Source organism: Salmo trutta, chromosome 31, assembly GCF_901001165.1.
Source record: "Salmo trutta chromosome 31, fSalTru1.1, whole genome shotgun sequence".
In the NCBI taxonomy this organism is placed as follows: domain Eukaryota; kingdom Metazoa; phylum Chordata; class Actinopteri; order Salmoniformes; family Salmonidae; genus Salmo; species Salmo trutta.
In genome coordinates, this window is record NC_042987.1 from 18702 (window position 1) to 38565 (window position 19864).

The following is a 19864-nucleotide window of genomic DNA, read 5'->3' on the forward strand; positions in this document are numbered from 1 at the left end:
TATTCCAACATTTTTTATCTCAAATGAAAATGGATAAAAAGTTAATATCAAATAAAAAATAAATAACAATAAGATGTTAGAAATTAAAACAATGACATGCAGAATGTATACTGAACAAAAATATTAAAGAAACATGTAAAGTGTTGGTCCCATATTTAATGAGCTGAAATAAATGATCCCAGAAATTGTCCACACACACAAAAAGCTTATTTCTTTCAAATTTTGGGCACAAATTTGATTACATCCATGTTAGTGAGCATTTCTCATTTGCCTAGATAATCTATCCACCTGACAGATGTGGCATATCAAGAAGCTGATTAAACAGTATGATCATTACCCAGGTGCAACTTGTGCTGGTGACAATAAAAGGCCACCCTAAAATGTGCAGTTTTGTCCCACAATGCCACCAATGTCTCAAGCTGAAGGAGCGTGCATTTGGCATGTTGACTGCAGGAATGTCCTCCAGAGCTGTTGCGAGAGAATTGCGGCAGAACACAATTGCATTTTATCGATAGCAATTTGGATGCACAAAAATACCATGAGGAAGTCCTGACGGCCATTTTTTTTTTTTTAAGTATCTGTAACTGGGAATGCATTTCTGTATTCCCAGTTATGTGAAATCCATAGATCAGGACCTAATCTATTTATTTCATTTGACCGATTTCCTCATATGAACTGCATGTAACTCAGTAAAATCTTTGAAATTGCTGCATGTTGCATTTAAATATTTGTTCAGTAGATTCGTCAGGTTAATTTATTGAGAAACATAAAAACAACAGTCAATGAGTAGACAACTCAGCCATATAAACTTGAGAAACTTTCCAGGTGTTCATCCTTAAGTGTGTAGTTGTTCACTTCCTTTCACTGATTTGAAAGGAAATAACTGGTGTAACAGACGTGGTGGAAACCCATGCCTCCAATTCATTGCTTTTAGATTTGTGGGTAGTCAATGAGTGCACACTTCAGGAGATATTGGGGGTTAAGCCCCTTACTGCCCGCGCCGTTGGTAATGCTTGGAGCATTAACCCATAAGAGAGTTATGTATTTGTTTTAGTACTTTATGTACTAAGTCAATAGGAAAACTAAGAAACTGCTATCGAAGTCTGAGGGATGCTAACCAGCCCTAGCCATTAGAAACATTTTTTTGTTAGATGCCTCATGAAATTCATGACCAAAAATAAAAGACATGTCCGGAAACTTCAACATGGGGCCGATTTAGACTTAGGAAATGTATACTTCTCAGTATTTGGTATTCAGACTTACCTTAGTCGGGTAACACGCTCTGCCGATGTGCCTACGTTGCGCGCTCTGAATACATTTCATTCAACCACAAGAACCCTCCCATTTGCTGGCAAACAGATTTTCTCATGGAGCTCCACCCAATAGGGTTTAATACATTTATCTTAAGCCATCCCTTCCAATACAGTGTACCTTTTAGTTCGAATTTTGTCGACAGACTCACTAGAATATATTGAGAACGAGTTCAGAATATTACGGATCAATGAAAGAAAGCCATCTAAATATATGCATATTTGTCTGTTTCAGCACCAGTCGGTAGATTGAAAAATACTCTGATCTTGTCGATTATTCAGGTTTAGGAAAGTATTTGTAAATCATACAAAACAGGTTTAGCGAGCCTTTATGCACGAAAGAAAGAAAACTGGTTTGATTCATTCTGAAAATTGCCACATTCACTTACCCATGGCAATGGTGGAAGATTAGCGTATATTGATTTATAATAGGGAGAATAGTGTACAATAGTAGGCTCTACCATCGTCTATCGCATGCACTAACTATGGAACTGTGTGATGACACAGTTCCATGGTTAGTGCGTTCAAACTGTTACAGCTTGGTTTTCTCTCAACTCCATCATGATTTAATTAGCCTTGACGGTTTAAAAATATATTATCAACTGTTAATGATCCTCAGCAACAACCACATTTACAGAGGAAGCAAATTAAGGTAAATAAATGAAATGATAAAGTAGACTATAACTGAAGGGAACAGTAAATTGGCAGAACGAATATGTAAGGGATAATCAACGAGGGGCTATGGGTTCTATGGAAAATAATGAACGACGTGGAAGGTGTGTTCCACGACACAGTAGAGGAGTGGAACTGACTTTCCACGAGTTGCATTATTTTCCAGAGAAAGCAGAGCCCTGAGTTGATTATCCATTTTATACCATGCCAATAATTTAACACATTTGCCTCTAGAAATGTGTTCAACATCCACTAAGGTAGCTAGGAACTTTACTAGATAGCAAATGTAGTTACCTTGGTTACAAAACAAACAGACTTCCTAGTTCAGCTAACCAAACCATCAGACCTAGCTTGCGATTATGAAAATCGAATTCAACAATGCCAAAGTTTTCAATTCGACTTTTGCTTTCAATGCAGCTCAAACACAGAACATGCAAGGATGAACTATAGCCATTGAATTCTACCGTGCGTTATTTCCCTATAACGCACGCTCTAGAATGCCCTTCACAAACTAGTACTTAACAATACCATGGTATAAGTGTGGTTATTAGGCCTACTGACAGTTGATACTGATAGTGACTAATATTTAACATGATAGAAATAGGAAACAGAGAAAGTTGGGGTAGCCTAAAATTAAGACTTCTGAGTGCCCATCCCTGCAAGTTAAAAGGCTGTACAATTTAAATTCTGCATAACGACACAGCATTTCATAAACTTTACTGTGGGACATTTTTATATACTTCAGTTTTCTGCCATATTCATGGTTTCCTCACACGTAAAGGTGGTGCAATTATTAGTGGATTAAGTTCAAGGTCAGAGAGAAGTGCATAAAAAGGGAATTTACGTTCCATTTACGCCCGCTTAACTCAGGTCGGAATCAGCCCTCATGTGAAAGCTGAATGGATGGGGATGATGTAGAAACCAGTCAAATGACTGACCATAAGACAGGTCAGTATACGGTGACAGACAGGAGTTCCTCTGGAGCCTGGGGTGGTTGGTTGGGTCCCAGAGGTGTGGGGGTGGTCTGGTGAGTAAAAAAGTCCCAAGGTAGAAACTGCAGTCTTAAACATGTGCCATACCTTAAAATGTTGGAGAGGAAAACACCCCCACACTCATCAATATGATGAGCAGCCAAGTCCCAAACCAAAAATTTGTCTCAGCTGCAAAAATAAGTATTTATTTTTGCAACTAAGAAGACAAAATATAGACAAAACAAAAATACAACTCCAGATGCTTTTATGTTGATTGAATGTAAAGAAAAAAATTAACTGGAGCTAGACTTCTGAGTATCCAAAAGTACTGGTCTGAAGGACCCATGTTTGTCAGGGAAGGGTGTTCGTTGGGATGCCCTCAGTAAAATGCCCAAACAGCAGTAGCAGTATCCTGGCAGGCAATCCTTTAGGGGGACTAACGCTATGTGCTTCCAGCAGCCTGGGCCTCTCCTCCCTCTGAGTTAACTGCGGGACAGAGCAACAACAATGTTAATACCTGTATGATGGACAGGAAGACTAGTAGTAGTCTTAAATAGTGATTGGAAAGATACATGAAGACATGCTGCTAACTGCAGGGAGAAGACTACAACAACTAGAACAATGGGAAGAGTTGGGAATAATTAGTCACAATATACCAGACAGTTGAAGAACCTTGAAGTCACACTAAGTGCTGGAATGCCACAGACACACACCAAAGCCACTCACACGTCAATCTCTGGTCTAAACCAGAGACTGATGCACGAACACACGTGCACACAGACACACACAGTAAGCCCACTAGAGATGTATCTAGTTATTGATCAGACCTGCAGCATTGTTGACCTGATCTTCCTCATCGCTGTCCCCTTCAGAGTGGGGCAAGTCAGCCTCGGGGGCGCAGTCCGCAGACGGGGCCTCCTGGGGCTCCTGGTCCGCCCGGCTCTTCAGGGCCAGGATACGATGGTGCAACGCTGCTGCCAGCTGACCTGTGTCCTCCCTAGAACTAGGCTGGAGATCATGACATTAACAGCAAGGATGGACAGAGCGAAGTCATTAAAAACACCACAACAATAATAGGGATAAACACATCAGACAGACAACTGCTGCACTGGGTCCTAAAAACTAGCCTCAATCGAACCACACTATCAGAAACACTGTTGTGCTGATGAGGCGTTGAATTCAAGCACCTGTCTACTTCCTTATCCCTGTACTCCCTCTAGTGTCTCTACTGAGTACTACACCACATTTCAAACTAATTAATTTAAATAGGGACAGGTACAAACACAGGGGTATTTTAATTTAGACAAAGATTGCAGAAAGCAGTCGCAAACAGTCGCAAAAAGTTTTGCAACGGAAACCGGTTACTCCAAATGGAAAATGTTCTGTAACGAAATCAAGAGTCTATTGGACAAATCCAGGTAGGTCCCTCCCCATTTCGTTCTGTTGGCTTCCGTTTGGTTCGTTAGGTTCCCCCCCAAACGTGTGACAGATGTATACAGCTCTACAGTTTTTTTCCAACACCCAACCCCAGATAAAAGGCAAAAACTATACACAAAGCGTGTGATACTGTGGCTCAGTTGGTAGAGCATGGTGTGTGCAACGCCAAGGTTGTGGGTTCAATTCCCACAGGGGGGCAGAGTACAAAAAAAATACTAAATAAATACAAAATAAAAAATGCATGAAATGTATGCACTCACTACTGTAAGTCGCTCTGGATAAGAGCGTCTGCTACATGACTAAAATGTAAATACGACTAACGTGAAGCAGGCTAAACGCTGGGCAATGGTGATGTCATACCGATATTAGGAAGACCTTGACCCCTTGGTCCTCTGTGTCCATGGCTGTGACACGGACACTCTTCTCGCTGGCCTTGTCCACCTGCATCTGAGGCCACAGTTTGGTGTTCAGGATCAATCTAAGGCTGCCCTGGGTCCGCATCACTTGGGGTACACACAGAGGTATATGGCTCAAGGACATTAGATCAAAAATGTAAACAGAAGAAAATAGGTAAACTACCGATAACAAGTTTGGGGTCACTTAGAGATGTCCTTGTTTTTTAAAGAAAAGCACATTTTTGGTCCATTAAAATAACATGAAATTGATCAGAAACGCAGTTGTTAATAGACATTGTTAATGTTGTAATTGACTATTGTAGCTGGAAACAGCAGATTTTTTATGGAATATCTACAATAGAGTACAGAGGCCCATTATCAGAAACCATCACTCCTGTGTTCCAATGGCACGTTGTGTTAGCTAATCTAAGTTGATAATTTTAAAAGGCTAATTGATCATTAGAAAACCATTTTGCAATTATGTTGGCACAGCAGAAAACTGTTCTGATTAAAGAAGCAATGAAACTGGCCTTCTTTAGGCAAGTTGAATATCTGGAGCATCAGCATTTGTGGGTTCGATTACAAGCTCAAAATGGCCAGAAACAAATAACTTTCGGCAGTCTATTCTTGTTCTGAGAAATGAAGGCTATTCCATGCGAGAAATTGCCAAGAAACTGAAAATCTTGTACAACGCTGTGTAGTACTCTTCACAGAACAGCGCAAACTGGCTCTAACCAGAATAGAAAGAGTGGGAGGCCCCGGTACACAACTGAGCAATAGTACAAGTACATTAGTGTCTAGTTTGAGAAAGACGCCTCACAAGTCCTCAACTGGCAGCTTCATTAAATAGTACCTGCAAAACACCAGTCTCAACATCAACAGTGAAGAGGCGACTCCGGGATGCTGGCCTTCTAGGCAGAGTTGCAAAGAAAAAGCCATATCTCAGATTGGCCAATAAAAAGAAAAGATTAAGATGGCAAAAGGACACTGGACAAGAGGAACTCTGATTAGAAGGCAAGCATCCCGGAGTCGCCTGAACAGAGTGTCCCATGGTGGCGTTGGGGTTATGGTATTGGCAGGCAGGCATAAGCCACGGACAACAAACACAAATTTATTGATGGCAATTTAAAGGCACAGAGATACCGTGACGAGATCCTGAGGCCCATTGTCGTGCCATTCATCTGCAGCCATCACCTCATGTTTCAACATGCTAATTTACAGCACCATGTTGCAAGGATCTGTACACAATTGCTGGAAGCTGAAAATGTCCCAGTTTGTCCATGACCTGCATACTCACCAGACATGTCACCCATTGAGCATGTTTTGGATGGCTCTGGATTGATGTGTACGACAGGTTGTTCCAGTTTCCGCCAATATCCAGTAACTTCGCACAGCCATTGAAGCAAAGTGGGACAACATTCCACAGGCCACAACTCTATGCGAAGGAAATGCTGACTGGTTTTCTGATCCATGTCCCAACCTTTTTTTTTTTTTAAAGGTACATATGACCAACAGATGCATATCTGTATTCCAAGTCATGTGAAATCCCTAGATTAGAGCCTAATGAATTTATTTGAAATTGTTGAATGTTGCATTTCTATTTTTGTTCAGTATATAACTTACTGAGACAAACAATCAGTCAAAATGAAATGTGTACAGGTGAGTATACAGGCCAGTGTGTGTCCAGGTGAAGTGTGTACCTACCAAGACGTGATTGTAGTGAGCCGTCGTCTGTGGATGCCATGTCATTAAGCCTGAGCAGCCCTCGACCCCGCTCTATCCACGTCTGGGCTGTCTTGTCAAACACAAACAACTTGCACTGGACCTGGGGGGGGGGGGGGGGAGACACACATTACTTATCGGGGGGGAAATCACCTCCGTCATTGGAATCTAAATATTTAAAACTGATCCTACATCAGCAATCCTACTCTGAGACGCTATGTGAATATGGCCCTGATGTATTCGTATATCGTCAGCCAGAGACTAGACACCGACCTGCAAAACGTTACTTTCTGATTCTTCTCCAGTTTTGACGTCTACCTTCTCCAAGATACACTTCTTGGCTGTGGCTTTGGTGTACGCTGCTGCAGATTCCTCCAGTGACTCTGTCACATTACCTGTGATTACACACACACGTAACAAGTTAACTAGAAATATACACAGGGATCAGCACTGGGCTGTGCGTGAGTCTTACCCTTCTCTGGTATGTTTTCCTTTGAAGAGGATTCAGACACAGGGGGAGCTGGTAAGACTTTACAGTCTTCCACTGATGCCTCCCCTCCCTTGGAAGGGCTCTGAAAGCACACAGTACACTGTCAGCCAACCATGCATTGTCTCTACAGTGCAACAATAAAGTCCATTCCTACAGTTCACTCCTGATACAGCGCATTCGGGAAAGTATTCTAAAAATTGATTAAAAAAATGAAAAACCTTTTCTCATTAATCTACACACATTGTAGACATGTAGTAAAAAATAAATATTTCATTTATCTAAGTATTTAGAGCCTTTACTCAGTACTTTGCTGAAGCACCTTTGGCAGCGATTACAGCCTCAAGTCTTCTTGGCACACCTGTATTTGGTGAGTTTCTCCCATTCTTCTCTACAAATCATCTCATGCTCTGTCAGGTTGGATGGGGAGCGTCGCTGCACAGCTATTTTCAGGTCTCTCCAGAGATGTTTGGTCGGGTTCAAGTCCGGATGTTTGATCAGGTTCAAGTCCGGATGTTTGATCAGGTTCAAGTCCGGATGTTTGATCAGGTTCAAGTCCGGATGTTTGATCAGGTTCAAGTCCGGATGTTTGATCAGGTTCAAGTCCGGGCTCTGGCTAGGCCACTCAAGGACATTCAGAGACTTGTCCCGAAGCAACTCCTGCGTTGACTTGGGTGTGTGCTTAGGGTTGTTGTCCTGTTGGAAGGGGAACCTTTGCCCCAGTCTGAGGTCCTGAGCAGGTTTTCATCAAGGATCTCTATGTACTTCGCTCTGTTCAACTTTCATGCGTTCATCTTTCCCTCGATCCTGATTAGTCTCCCAGTCACTGCCGCTGAAAAACATCCCCACAGCATGATGCTGCCACCACCATGCTTCACCGTAGGGATAGTACTGGCCAGGTGATGAGCAGTGCATGGTTTCCTCCAAACATTACACTTGGCATTCAGGCCAAAGAGTTCAATGTTGGTTTCATCAGACCAGAGAAGCTTGTTTCTCATGGTCTGAGAGTCCTTTAGGTGCCTTTTGGCAAACTCCAAGTGGGCTGTCATGTGCCTTTTACTGAGGAGTGGCGTCTGTCTGGCCACTCTACCATAATGGCCTGATTTGTGGAGTGCTGTAGAGATGGTTGTCTATCTGGAAGGTTCTCCCATCTCCACAGAGTAACTCTGGAGCTCTGTTAAAATGACCATCGGGTTCTTGGTCACCTCCCTGACCAAGGCCATTCTCCCCCAATTGCTCAGTTTGGCCGGGCGGCCAGCTCTAGGATGAGTCTTGGTGGTTACAAACTTCTTCCATTTAAGAATGATGGAGGCCACTGTGTTCTTGGACATTCAATGCTGCAGAAATGTTAGTACCCTTCCCCAGATCTGTGCCTCGACACAATCCCGTCTCGGAGATCTACGGACAATTCCTTCAACCTCATGGCTTGGTTTTTGCTCTGACAAACTGTCAACTGTGGGACCTTATATAGACATGTACGTGCCTTTCCAAATCATGTCCAATCAATTGAATTTACCACAGGTGTACTCCAATCAAGTTGTAGAAACATCAAGGATGATCAATGGAAACAGGATGCATCCGAGTACAATTTCAAGTCTCATAGCAAAGGGTCTGAATAATTATGCATCTGTTTTTATATTTGTAATAAATTTGCAAAAAAATCTAAAAACCAGTTTTCGGTTTGTCATTATGGGGCATTGTGTGTAGATTGATTAAATAAAAAAATAATCCTCATCAATTTTAGAATAAGGCTGTAACGTAACAAAATTTGGGGAAAAAAATGAGGCAGTCGGAATACTTTCCGAATGCACTATAAGTAAAAATAAGTGTGGACAGTACACACACAGTTCTCTCGTCTTCATTCCATCACATTCTCGTTGCATTGTCCTCACAACGGCATGCTTGGATATACTGTATAACAGTCCCAGGCTGTTGCATTTCTCAGGAGCCATCTATTTGGGTTCAACTGGGTTTGCTCGATCACCATCTCTATGGTTTATGTCATGGCCTAAAGAGCAACGCCCCCACTAATCAAACGGACAGTCTCTACTCACTAGGACTCTCTCTGACATGTTCTGACCAAAGACAAATTTGGCCCCCTTGTCGGTATTGTGTATGGCGTTCTTTGAACTGAAAGGAATCAAGAAGAACAAGAAGATATTAGCACATTTTAGTAATTTAACAGAAAGTTATCCAGAGCAACTTACAATTAATGCATTCAATTAAGGTAGCTAAAACAATCATATTACGCTCATTACAAAACCTTAAAAATTGTGGGAAAGAAAACAAGTCTGATCTGAACTCATAAAGAAGCAGATTCTCTGCCAGAGCAAAGGTCTGAAAAGCCAATGACATAAAATGTTACCTGGGGGTGGCGATGTACTGTAAGAAATAGTTGGTTCCCTCCTGAGAATCCAGGGGTAACAACTTGCCATCTTTACTATTCTCTTCCAACTAGAATGAGAGATAAAGAGAACCGTCAGCTAAAATAAATATTTTGACGTTTCTTGCTAAGATTTTTTTTTTACAAAAATAAATTGGATATTTAAACATCACCCTTGAACAATTTGAAGTGATTGTTTAAAAGGGAAATAACCACCTTTGCTCTGTCTTTGATATTTTGCCCAAACACGAAAGAGGACTCTGCAGAACAATCGTTCTTCTCTCTGCTCGCTCCATCCTCCCTTTCATGTTTCTACAGGAGACAAGATACAGCAGTCAGTCATCATGATGGGTTTGGGGAATTCAACTTTAATTTATTGTTGAATAATAATAATAATAATAATTATAACAATAATATTAATAATAATAATAATAATAGGGCAACCAGAAAATAAACAACTGCAGGACAGTAAATGATTTCCAAAAAGTAGGTCTGGGCAGTTACTACTCTATTTATGCAATTACAAGCTAATCAAATCTCAAGTGATGCCATGTAGCGCTAGCACACTTCTGCCTCTGTATATTAGACAGGACCATGATCGTAGTCCTCACCGGTGATGTAGCGAGGACGTCTGAGTGCTCAGTGTTGTTCTGGAAGATGCTCGACCCTTCTGACGTTCCGTCGGACGACTTCTTCACCCCGTTAGTGGACTCTGAGTTGGACTTGACTGGTGGGGCCTGGAGCAAGGCTGGCCGGAGCACACTGCGCTGCTGCTCCTTGGGTTTTTGACTGGGGACGCCTGGAACACAATCTACTAATGGATTGGATCTGAATGCCTTACAGAACTACCCCATGCGCATACTATATCATGCACCACCATGCCATGTACTATATCACAACAACCATGCACTATATCACAATTACCATGCACCACCACATGCTACATCAGCACTATCACACAACTAACACGCACCACCACGTACTATATCAGAACTACCATGCACCACCACGTACTACATCAGCACTATATCACAACTAACATGAACCACCATGTACTATATCAGAACTACCATGCACTATACCACAACATGCACCACCACGTACTATATCAGAACTACCATGCACCACCATGTACTATATCAGAACTACCATGCACCACCACGTACTACATCAGCACTATATCACAACTAACATGCACCACCATGTACTATATCAGAACTACCACCATGCACCGCCATCCATATTAACATGCTGTACTGCCATCTACGTTTATAAATTTACTTGGACCAGGAGTTTTTCCTGACTACTTGACCTGACCAGGAAAACTTATAGGGCCTAGTCATGGGCTATAACAAGGGCCCAGTTTTTCTCCTTCTAGTCAAGTCAGCACGCCACATACCAGACCACACCAGTTGAGGCTGGTGGGAGGAGCTATAGCAGGATGGGCTTATTGTAATGTTAAACATGGAGCGGTATCAAATATATGGAAACCACATGTTTGACTCAGTTCCATTTATTCCATTTCAGCTATTACAATAAGGTTGTCCACCTATAGCTCCTCCCACCAGCCTCTACTGAACCACACATACACAGGCATCAATACCCACCTGAACTAGGCGCCTGGCCGTGGATGAGAGTAGGTGGCTTTAAACGAAACCCTACAGGCTTCTCATCTGGCGAGAGGAAGAAAAAACAGAACATGTAGAATTGTTTAAAAAAACTCAATAACTAAATGGCAGCTTTCATAGTATTATTGTATCCTCAGTACATTTTATCATTAAATAAACAAAGCTGGACTACAGTTTATAAGTATACAATCCATATTACATACAAGTCAACCACTGGAGACTTAATGAGTGAAGCCTTATGATGAGGAGTTACTAGAAGAAGTAGACAAGTCTCACCTGGTTCTGAGTCCTCTGAATTCCCAGTTGGAGACGGGCAGAAACTTGAGGGCATGAAGACATTGTTCTTACTAGACCCTGCAGAGAGCAGGAGAGAGGCAGAATTACACACAACACATACAAGACCAAATCTAGAAAATATATTATTTTCCAACAATTAAGTAAAAATCAAGGGAAATACATTCAGCAGGGAAAGGCTTATCTAATGTGTTTCATTACCAGAATGTGAAGGTGGGAACTGTGTTAAAGATGAAGTCCTCTCTCTTTTTACTGGAGGACAGTAGCCACCATCCTCTTTGTCTGAACCTGAAAATAAGCAAATTGTCTTATTTTAGCCTTCCGTTGAAATGACCAATTAAAATGCTCTACCTGGGCACTAAGATATGCAGTAGGGCTGTCCTACTGGTCGATCAAGAGTTGTCTGTTCTTTTGACTAATCGATTGGTTGAAATTTTAAAACGTGTATTTTTCCATATATAGACACAGCCTGTGTGTTTTAATAAAATCAACTATAGGCTACTAGGTGTATTGTAAAGGCTACTGAGCATGTCTGATGCTTTAAGCACACCGTTTGATTAAATAATTAAGACACATATCACTCAAGAGGGAGCCAGAGATCAAGATTTCTTAACCAGGAGAAAAAAAACCTGTACCCGACCCCCCCTCCTGCCGCTACGCTCCTGAAGTTGCCGGTAATAGGCTACACCAGGGGTCAGTAAACTTTAACAGTTGGAGTGCCAATTTATCTTAATATTTCTACCGATCTGCGTGCCAGTTGTGATTTTCATATGCACATTTTTGTGGAACACTTAAGTTATAATAAAGTGTTCATATCTCAAAATCATTGTCATGTGGTCAATCAACATTTTATCTGAATCTTAACGACAATGATACAAATCTAAAAGCAACTATTGCCAACTATGTACAAATAGCCTACACAAATAAAAAACTGCAGCTTGCAGGTAGAAAATATCCTGATAAAAATGTATATCCTATAAATCACATTGGCTACACAAGGCCTGTTCGCAACGAACTTGATAATCAACTGGGTCCGGCCTCGAAGCTCGCACTAGCAAATAGAGGTCGACCGATTATGATTTTTCAGCACCGATACCGATTGTTGGAGGATCAAAAAAAAAGCCGATACTGATTAATCGGACGATTTTTTATTTATATATGTGTAATAAAGACAATTACAAAAATACTGAACGAACAATGAACACTTATTTTAACTTAATATAATAAATCAATAAAATCAATTTAGTCTCAAATAAATTATGAAACACGTTCAATTTGGTTTAAATAATCCAAAGACAAAGTGTTGGAGAAGAAAGTAAAAGTGTAATATGCGCCATGTAAACAAGCTAAGGTTTAAGTTCCTTGCTCAGAACATATAAAAGCTGGTGGTTCCTTTTAACATGAGTCTTCAATATTCCCAGTTAAGGTTTAGGTTGTAGTTATTATAGGACTATTTCTCTCTATACCATTTGTATTTCATATACCTTTGACTATTGGATGTTCTAATAGGTACTGCCAGCCTAATCTCGGGAGTTTATAGGCTTGAAGTCCTAAACAGCGCAATGCTTGAAGCATTGCGAAGAGCTGCTGGCAAACGCTGTAAAGTGCTGTTTGAATGAATGCTTACGAGCCTGCTGCTGCCTACCACCGCTCAGTCAGACTGCTCATTCAAATCATAGACTTAATTATAATATAATAACACAGAAATACAAGCCGTAGGTCATTAATATGGTCAAATCCGGAAACTATCATTTCGAAAACAAAATGTTCATTCTTTCAGTGAAATATGGAACCGTTCCGTATTTCTAAACGGATGGCATCCATAAGTCTAAATAATGCTTTTTCATTGCACAACCTTCAATTTTAGGTCATAATTGCGTAAAATTCTGGCAAATTAGTTCGCAACGAGCCAGGCGGCCCAAACTGTCGCATATACCCTGACTCTGTGAGCAATGAATGCAAGAGAAGTGAAAATTTCCCTATTTTAATATTGCCTGCTAACATTCATTTCTTTTAAATAAATATGCAGGTTGAAAAAATATATACTTCTGTGTATTGATTTTAAGAAAGGCATTGATGTTTATGGTTAGGTACAGTCGTGCAACGATTGTGCTTTTTTCGCAAATGCGCTTTTGTTAAATCATCCCCCGTTTGGCGAAGTTGGCTGTCTTTGTTAGGAAGAAATGGTCTTCACACAGTTTGCAATGAGCCAGGCGGCCCAAACTGCTGCATATACCCTGACTCTGTTGCACAGAACGCAAGAGAAGTGACACAATTTCCCTAGTTAAAAGAAATTCATGTTAGCAGGCAATATTAACTAAATATGCAGGTTTAAAAATATATGCTTGTGTATTGATTTTAAGAAAGGCGTTGATGTTTATGGTTAGGTACACATTAGTGCAACGACAGTGCTTTTTTTTCGCGAATGCGCTTGTTAAACCACCTGTTTGGCGAAGTAGGCTATGATTCAACGATAAATTAATAGGCAACGCAGGACAAGCTAGATAAACTAGTAATATCATCACCCATGTGTAGTGAACTAGTGATTATGTTAAGATTGATTGTTTTTTATAAGATATGTTTAATGCTAGCTAGCACCTTACCTTGGCTCCTTGCTGCACTCGCATAACAGGTAGTCAGCATGCAACGCAGTCTCCTCGTGGAGCGCAATGTAATCGGCCATGATCGGTGTCCAAAAATGCCAATTAGCGATTGTTATGAAAACTTGAAATCGGCCCTAATTAAATCGGCCATTCCGATTAATCGGTCGACCTCTTCTAGCAAACTTGCAAAATGTTATAAACTATTCTGGGTCCTCAGTTTCCCGCTCCAGTGAGCTTGGGACAGACACTGCTGTAAGGCTATTTGTGCAAGGGATAAGAAGTAATCAAGTTTTGGTTTATTTTGAAATAAACTAAAACTTGTTTCTCACAAGTGTAGCATAGGTTTTGAGCTTTGCAAACAACGTGTCCACTCCAACAATGAGAACAGTAAACGAATTTAATAATAATATATTGAACGCATTAACAGAAATTACCAAACAAGCATGGAAGATTAGAAATTATGGGAATTAACGGTAAATGTACTACTGGTGATATGTTACAGGGAATTGATAGAGACTATCAATCAAAGGGCAAACAATTCACACAAGGAAGTTATGAAACAATGAATGCACACGAAATGGTGGGAGAGAGTGCATTCTGGAGAGAGACGTGCCTTGTGCATATTAGCCACACTCCCCTTCTTCTTGGACTATGGCATGCCCGTGGCCTCGTCAATGGATTAGTCCACTGAGACAGGCGCAAATCTGACAGGTGTCTTGCATGCCATGAAAAAAATGATCTATTTGCAACGGCTCGTCTAAATCAATCTCGGTCGATCAACAGCCTATCGACCAGCGGACTAAATGGGGTCAGCTCTACTACGCAGTATAATTTGATCCCTGGTAAATTAACTACAATAGTATTAAGGGCATTATAAGGTTAGATGGAAATCATATGATGAAATAGGCTAACAGTCAGATGAGATGTATGCATAACCTACCGTCGTCTTCTGCACTCGATCCATCAGCTGATCTCTGTAATAGAGAGAGGCTCTAGGTCAACTGTTTGTTTCTCAGACTAGAAACAACTGAGTCAAATTATGAAGCTTTACAGTGAATTTCCATGAAGGCCCATTGATTTCCATCAATGTGAGGGGAAAGAATAGAATACTGTCTAGCTTACCTTCTGTGCTTTATCTTTTTGGAACAGGAACACTGGTGGCGCTATGGCAGGCTTCTCTGTTTAATGAAGAAGAGGGAAATCATGCTTTACCATACAGAAGAGTACATTTGTGACTTGTGTGAAGTGTAGGCCTAATATCAAGACATCACAGCCTGTGAATCAGTTGTTTGTGTCAACAATGAAAAACATTATCACAGTGATTGTCAAAATCATTTGTCATGAGCAAACACCCTGCAGCAGTTTTGAGATGACACAGGTTCTGCCATGTTTTTTCAGAAAGCTAGAAGGCCTACATCTGTGCAATTCCATGTCTGGCACTCTGGATTCTCTGTTTAGCGTAGGCATGTGTTACTAATTCCACAAAGATGTTCAGAGTGCCACTTGAGGAAATGCAGGAATATTTAGCAAAGGCTAAACCATAAACCTAGACAGACAAAATATTTCTGCCAAAAAGAATCCCAACACATGGATTCAGACAGTATTTTTTCTTCTTCTGCTAACTGGGTCTAACACACAGACTTCCAACTCTCCCCATTCAGTTGAGGTACTTCTGACTAGATGCCAAATGACCATGATGCAAGGTTTGAGAATAAACAACTTGCATTATATAATCCTTTATTCCATTCAGAGAGGTTGAAGTAAACAACAATCCGTTCAGTCAACAAAAAACACCCATACTAGCCTAGAATGGATAAGGGACATTATATTTACTCAAACAAATGTATCTAAATCAAATTAGGTATTTCAAATCGGACAATGTGTGCATCAAACAAATGCTATTTTAAACATAGGCTACATGTATGGACAACACATTGACAAGAGCATTGGATTTAGACCATCAAAACTCATGGCCTAGCCAAATGAAACTGCCAGGACAACTAGCACCTCAGCAGGCCAGGGTCAGAGAAAGGACTGTCATACTTTGTAAATAAACACAAGCACATGAGCCAACAATGTGTACCTTGATTGTCACTTATGACAACAGTTTAGCCTAGCTTCCAATCCACATATCCAACCTTACTAGCTAGCCAACTACAAAATTAGGATAGTCTGGTTAATATAAATGCGGTCACAATGTAGCGCTGGCCAACTACAAGCTAGTTAGCTAACAGGATTTGGCGCACCAACCAGACTTGATAAATGAGTCACCGAGTTCAGAATGTGCAGCATTCATTAGCTAAGATTGCTAGCAACATTTGCTAAGTTGGCTACCTCGCTGGCAAGTGGGGTGTGAACAAAGAGCTTGCTACCTTTAAAGAGACGTCATGATTTTATTAGCTAAATAAATGTCCTTGACAAATAGCTAGTTACCACTAATGCCAATGCATGATATAGAAAGTTAGCATTAAGAGGAAGGTAGTTAGCTAGCTAAGTTAGCCCCATGAAGTGTCATTTCACCGGTTAACGTTAGCTGAGGATATTGTTAGCAACCTAGCTGTGACTGTAACAAATTAACAACTCGTATAGCTAACAAGGTGGCAAACGTGCGTTAACTAGCTAACTGATTAGCTACAATATACCTTACTAAATGTAGTTAAAAGTAACGTTAGCATACAGATCTGATTAGCTAGCGTTAGCCAGCTTCCCATCCCCGCCTAAATAGCCCAAGTTAGATGTGGCTGGCTTGCTATGGTAGCTAGCTACCTGTAATTGTGACAATTAACATGTTCTTGCTTATGTAGCCGGTCTGAAACAACAATTAGTTCCACTATTTTATTTAAAAGCTGTAAACCACTACGTTAATTGCAATGTACATTTCTTTTTAAATAAATAAATACGTAAACGGCCATGCACATAATTCAACAGTTTTGCTTTGTTTCCTCACACGGAAACTGCTCACCTTCGTTTGCCAATTCCGCCATTTTACTTCTCTGCTCACACCCATAACCCACCGCGCAAAATACAGAAACGCTGCTACTCTCTGGGCGCGTTCGTAAATTCACTCTGGCTATCTACTCCTATTTCAGAGCACCCCGTCTGAGTGTGCAAAAGCGCAGAATAACTGATGAATTTATGAAAGTTCAATACGCCTTGAATATGGCCGGTGTCAGTAAACGTCGGCAACGAAACGTAATTAAACTGTTGCCAGCAACACAGTTACAATCACCAACGCTATGGATGACATGAACAAAGCCTAGCCAGCTCTCGACCTAGCAAAGCTGGCTAGGCTTTGTTCATGTTATCCATAGCGTTGGTGATTGTAACTGTGTTGCCGGCCATATCTCAATGTTGTCTGGAAGTAGCTAACAAGCGAGTTAACTTTAGCCAGTAAGCTTAGGCGCTTGTCTACCGTTGTGAGGCCTGAACGCTCGGATCAACCCTACTCCTCGGCCATAGCGTCCAGTGTGCGCTCTGAACGTTCCGAGAACGAATCTGACAACATACTGAATTTACGAACGCGAAGAGTGCACTCTGAGCGCTCTATGGCACTCCAGAGTGAATTTACGAACGCACCCTCTGTTTATTTCTATGCATATGCATTTTACCCTCTACCTACATGTTGTAGATATTACCTCAATTACCTCGACAAACCGCCGCACATTGACTCTGTACAGGTACATTCTGTATAGCCCATTACTGTTATTGTATTGTTGCTCTTTAATTATTCGTTATTTTTCTAGTTAATTGTTTACTTCAGTTTATTTAGTAAATACTTTAACACTTATTTTTTTCTTAAAACTGCATTATTGTTTAAGGGCTTGTTTTCGGCGCATGTGACAAATACAATTTGATTTTGATGTAACGTTTATACTGTAATGACCCTGGGTTTATAAGCGCGGAAATCGACTCTGCCGGACGAGCATGCTTTTGCGGCACAGTCGATAGCGCGCCGGACTTCGGGCTTGAAGGTCGAGGGTTCGAGACCTGCTCCCTGCCTGTTCATTACATCCCACTTCTGACACCAATGTAATGGAACAGCAAGGAGCAGGTTTCGAACCCTCGACCTTCAATCCCGAAGTCCGGCGCGCTATCGACTGTGCCGCAAAAGCATGCTCGAGCGGCAGAGTCGATTTCCGCGCTTATAAACCCAGGGTCGTTACAATACACTGCTCATCAGGAGACGTGGAGGAGGCCGTAAGAGGGCAACAACCCAGCAGCAGGACCGCTACCTCCGCCTTTGTGCAAGGAGGAGCAGGAGGAGCACTGCCAGAGCCCTGCAAAATGACCTCCAGCAGGCCACAAATGTGCATGTGTCTGCTCAAACGGTCAGAAACAGACTCCATGAGGGTGGTATGAGGGCCCAACGTCCACAGGTGGGGGTTGTGCTTACAGCCCAACACCGTGCAGGACGTTTGGTTGCCAGAGAACACCAAGATTGGCAAATTCGCCACTGGCGCCCTGTGCTCTTCACAGATGAAAGCAGGTTCACACTGAGCACATGTGACAGACGTGACAGAGTCTGGAGACGCCGTGGAGAACGTTCTGCTGCCTGCAACATCCTCCAGCATGACCGGTTTGGCGGTGGGTCAGTCATGGTGTGGGGTGGCATTTCTTTGGGGGGCCGCACAGCCCTCCCTGTGCTCGCCAGAGGTAGCCTGACTGCCATTAGGTACCGAGATGAGATCCTCAGACCCCTTGTGAGACCATATGCTGGAGCGGTTGGCCCTGGGTTCCCCCTAATGCAAGACAATGCTAGACCTCATGTGGCTGGAGTGTGTCAGCAGTTCCTGCAAGAGGAAGGCATTGATGCTATGGACTGGCCCGCCCGTTCCCCAGACCTGAATCCAATTGAGCACATCTGGGACATCATGTCTCGCTCCATCCACCAACGCCACGTTGCACCACAGACTGTCCAGGAGTTGGTGGATGCTTTAGTCCAGGTCTGGGAGGAGATCCCTCAGGAGACCATCCGCCACCTCATCAGGAGCATGCCCAGGCGTTGTAGGGAGGTCATACAGGCACGTGGAGGCCACACACACTACTGAGCCTCATTTTGACTTGTTTTAAGGACATTACATCAAAGTTGGATCAGCCTGTAGTGTAGTTTTCCACTTTAATTTTGAGTGTGACTCCAAATCCAGACCTCCATGGGTTGATAAATTGGATTTCCATTGATTATTTTTGTGTGATTTTGTTGTCAGCACATTCAAAAATGTAAAGAAAAAAGTATTTAATAAGATTATTTATTTAATTCAGATCTAGGATGTGTTGTTTAAGTGTTCCCTTTATTTTTTTTGAGCAGTATATTTTTGTTCAGTATAAATTTGCCTGTCTCAATTACCAGCAGGACTGCTACTGGTAACGTAGAACATTGTTCAATATTAACTTATGATTTTTAGTTTTATTAGCAGCAGTTCAGAGTGTTAATTTCACCGCTATGGGAGATGGGCCCTAGCCTAGCCCGATGTGAAAATACTCAAACAGTAGGACTACCTACATACTTTATTATTTTCTACAAGAATTGTTGACTGTGTGATATATGACTACTGTAATATGTTGTATGGCAGGCACTGTTTTTCTGCATGTGTCATTATCCATCATACCTGTCCTAACATTTTCAGTTGGAGAATCCAAACAGCTCATCAAGAACAGTGAAAAAATGTCATATTTACTTTTTTCATATTTCAGGCTCTTTTGCAATGTTTTGGAGTGTCAATCAAGACATACTTGTAAATTCAAGGCCAAACGTGATGCTTCACTGATATCATGAAGAGTAACAGACCATTCTTTCCTTAATACAAAGGTCAGTATGTGAACCAATACTGAGGCTTCTCTCTGTGACAAAATAAAGGTTTAATTCTGAAACGCTGATTAATGGCTTTGGATATTGCTTTTCTCAAATGCATGCAACTTGATAACAACTCGGCTATACAGGACTAAGATAACTGGTGTGCCTTCT

At 41.5% G+C, this 19864-nt stretch overlaps 1 protein-coding gene across 2 annotated transcripts; it reads right to left on the bottom strand.

Annotated features, from left to right (window-relative positions):
• Nucleotides 1-1139: 1139 nt before the first annotated feature.
• LOC115169278 (ran-binding protein 3) lies at nt 1140-17147 on the bottom strand. Of its 2 annotated transcripts, none has more exons than XM_029724734.1 (16): nt 16865-17147; nt 15025-15080; nt 14843-14876; nt 11501-11587; nt 11282-11359; nt 10985-11050; nt 9989-10188; nt 9594-9689; nt 9360-9448; nt 9049-9124; nt 6980-7079; nt 6781-6902; nt 6490-6610; nt 4751-4893; nt 3781-3961; nt 1140-3439 (listed from the first exon to the last, which is right to left on the bottom strand). In XM_029724734.1, the coding sequence occupies exons 1-16, from the start codon at nt 16884-16886 to the stop codon at nt 3396-3398; spliced, it is 1515 nt and encodes a 504-aa protein (XP_029580594.1). In that variant the 5' UTR covers nt 16887-17147; the 3' UTR covers nt 1140-3395. The 2 variants fall into 2 exon arrangements, with proteins under 2 accessions (XP_029580594.1, XP_029580595.1); XM_029724735.1 differs by having other exon boundaries at nt 9989-10176; nt 16865-17146.
• Nucleotides 17148-19864: the final 2717 nt, after the last annotated feature.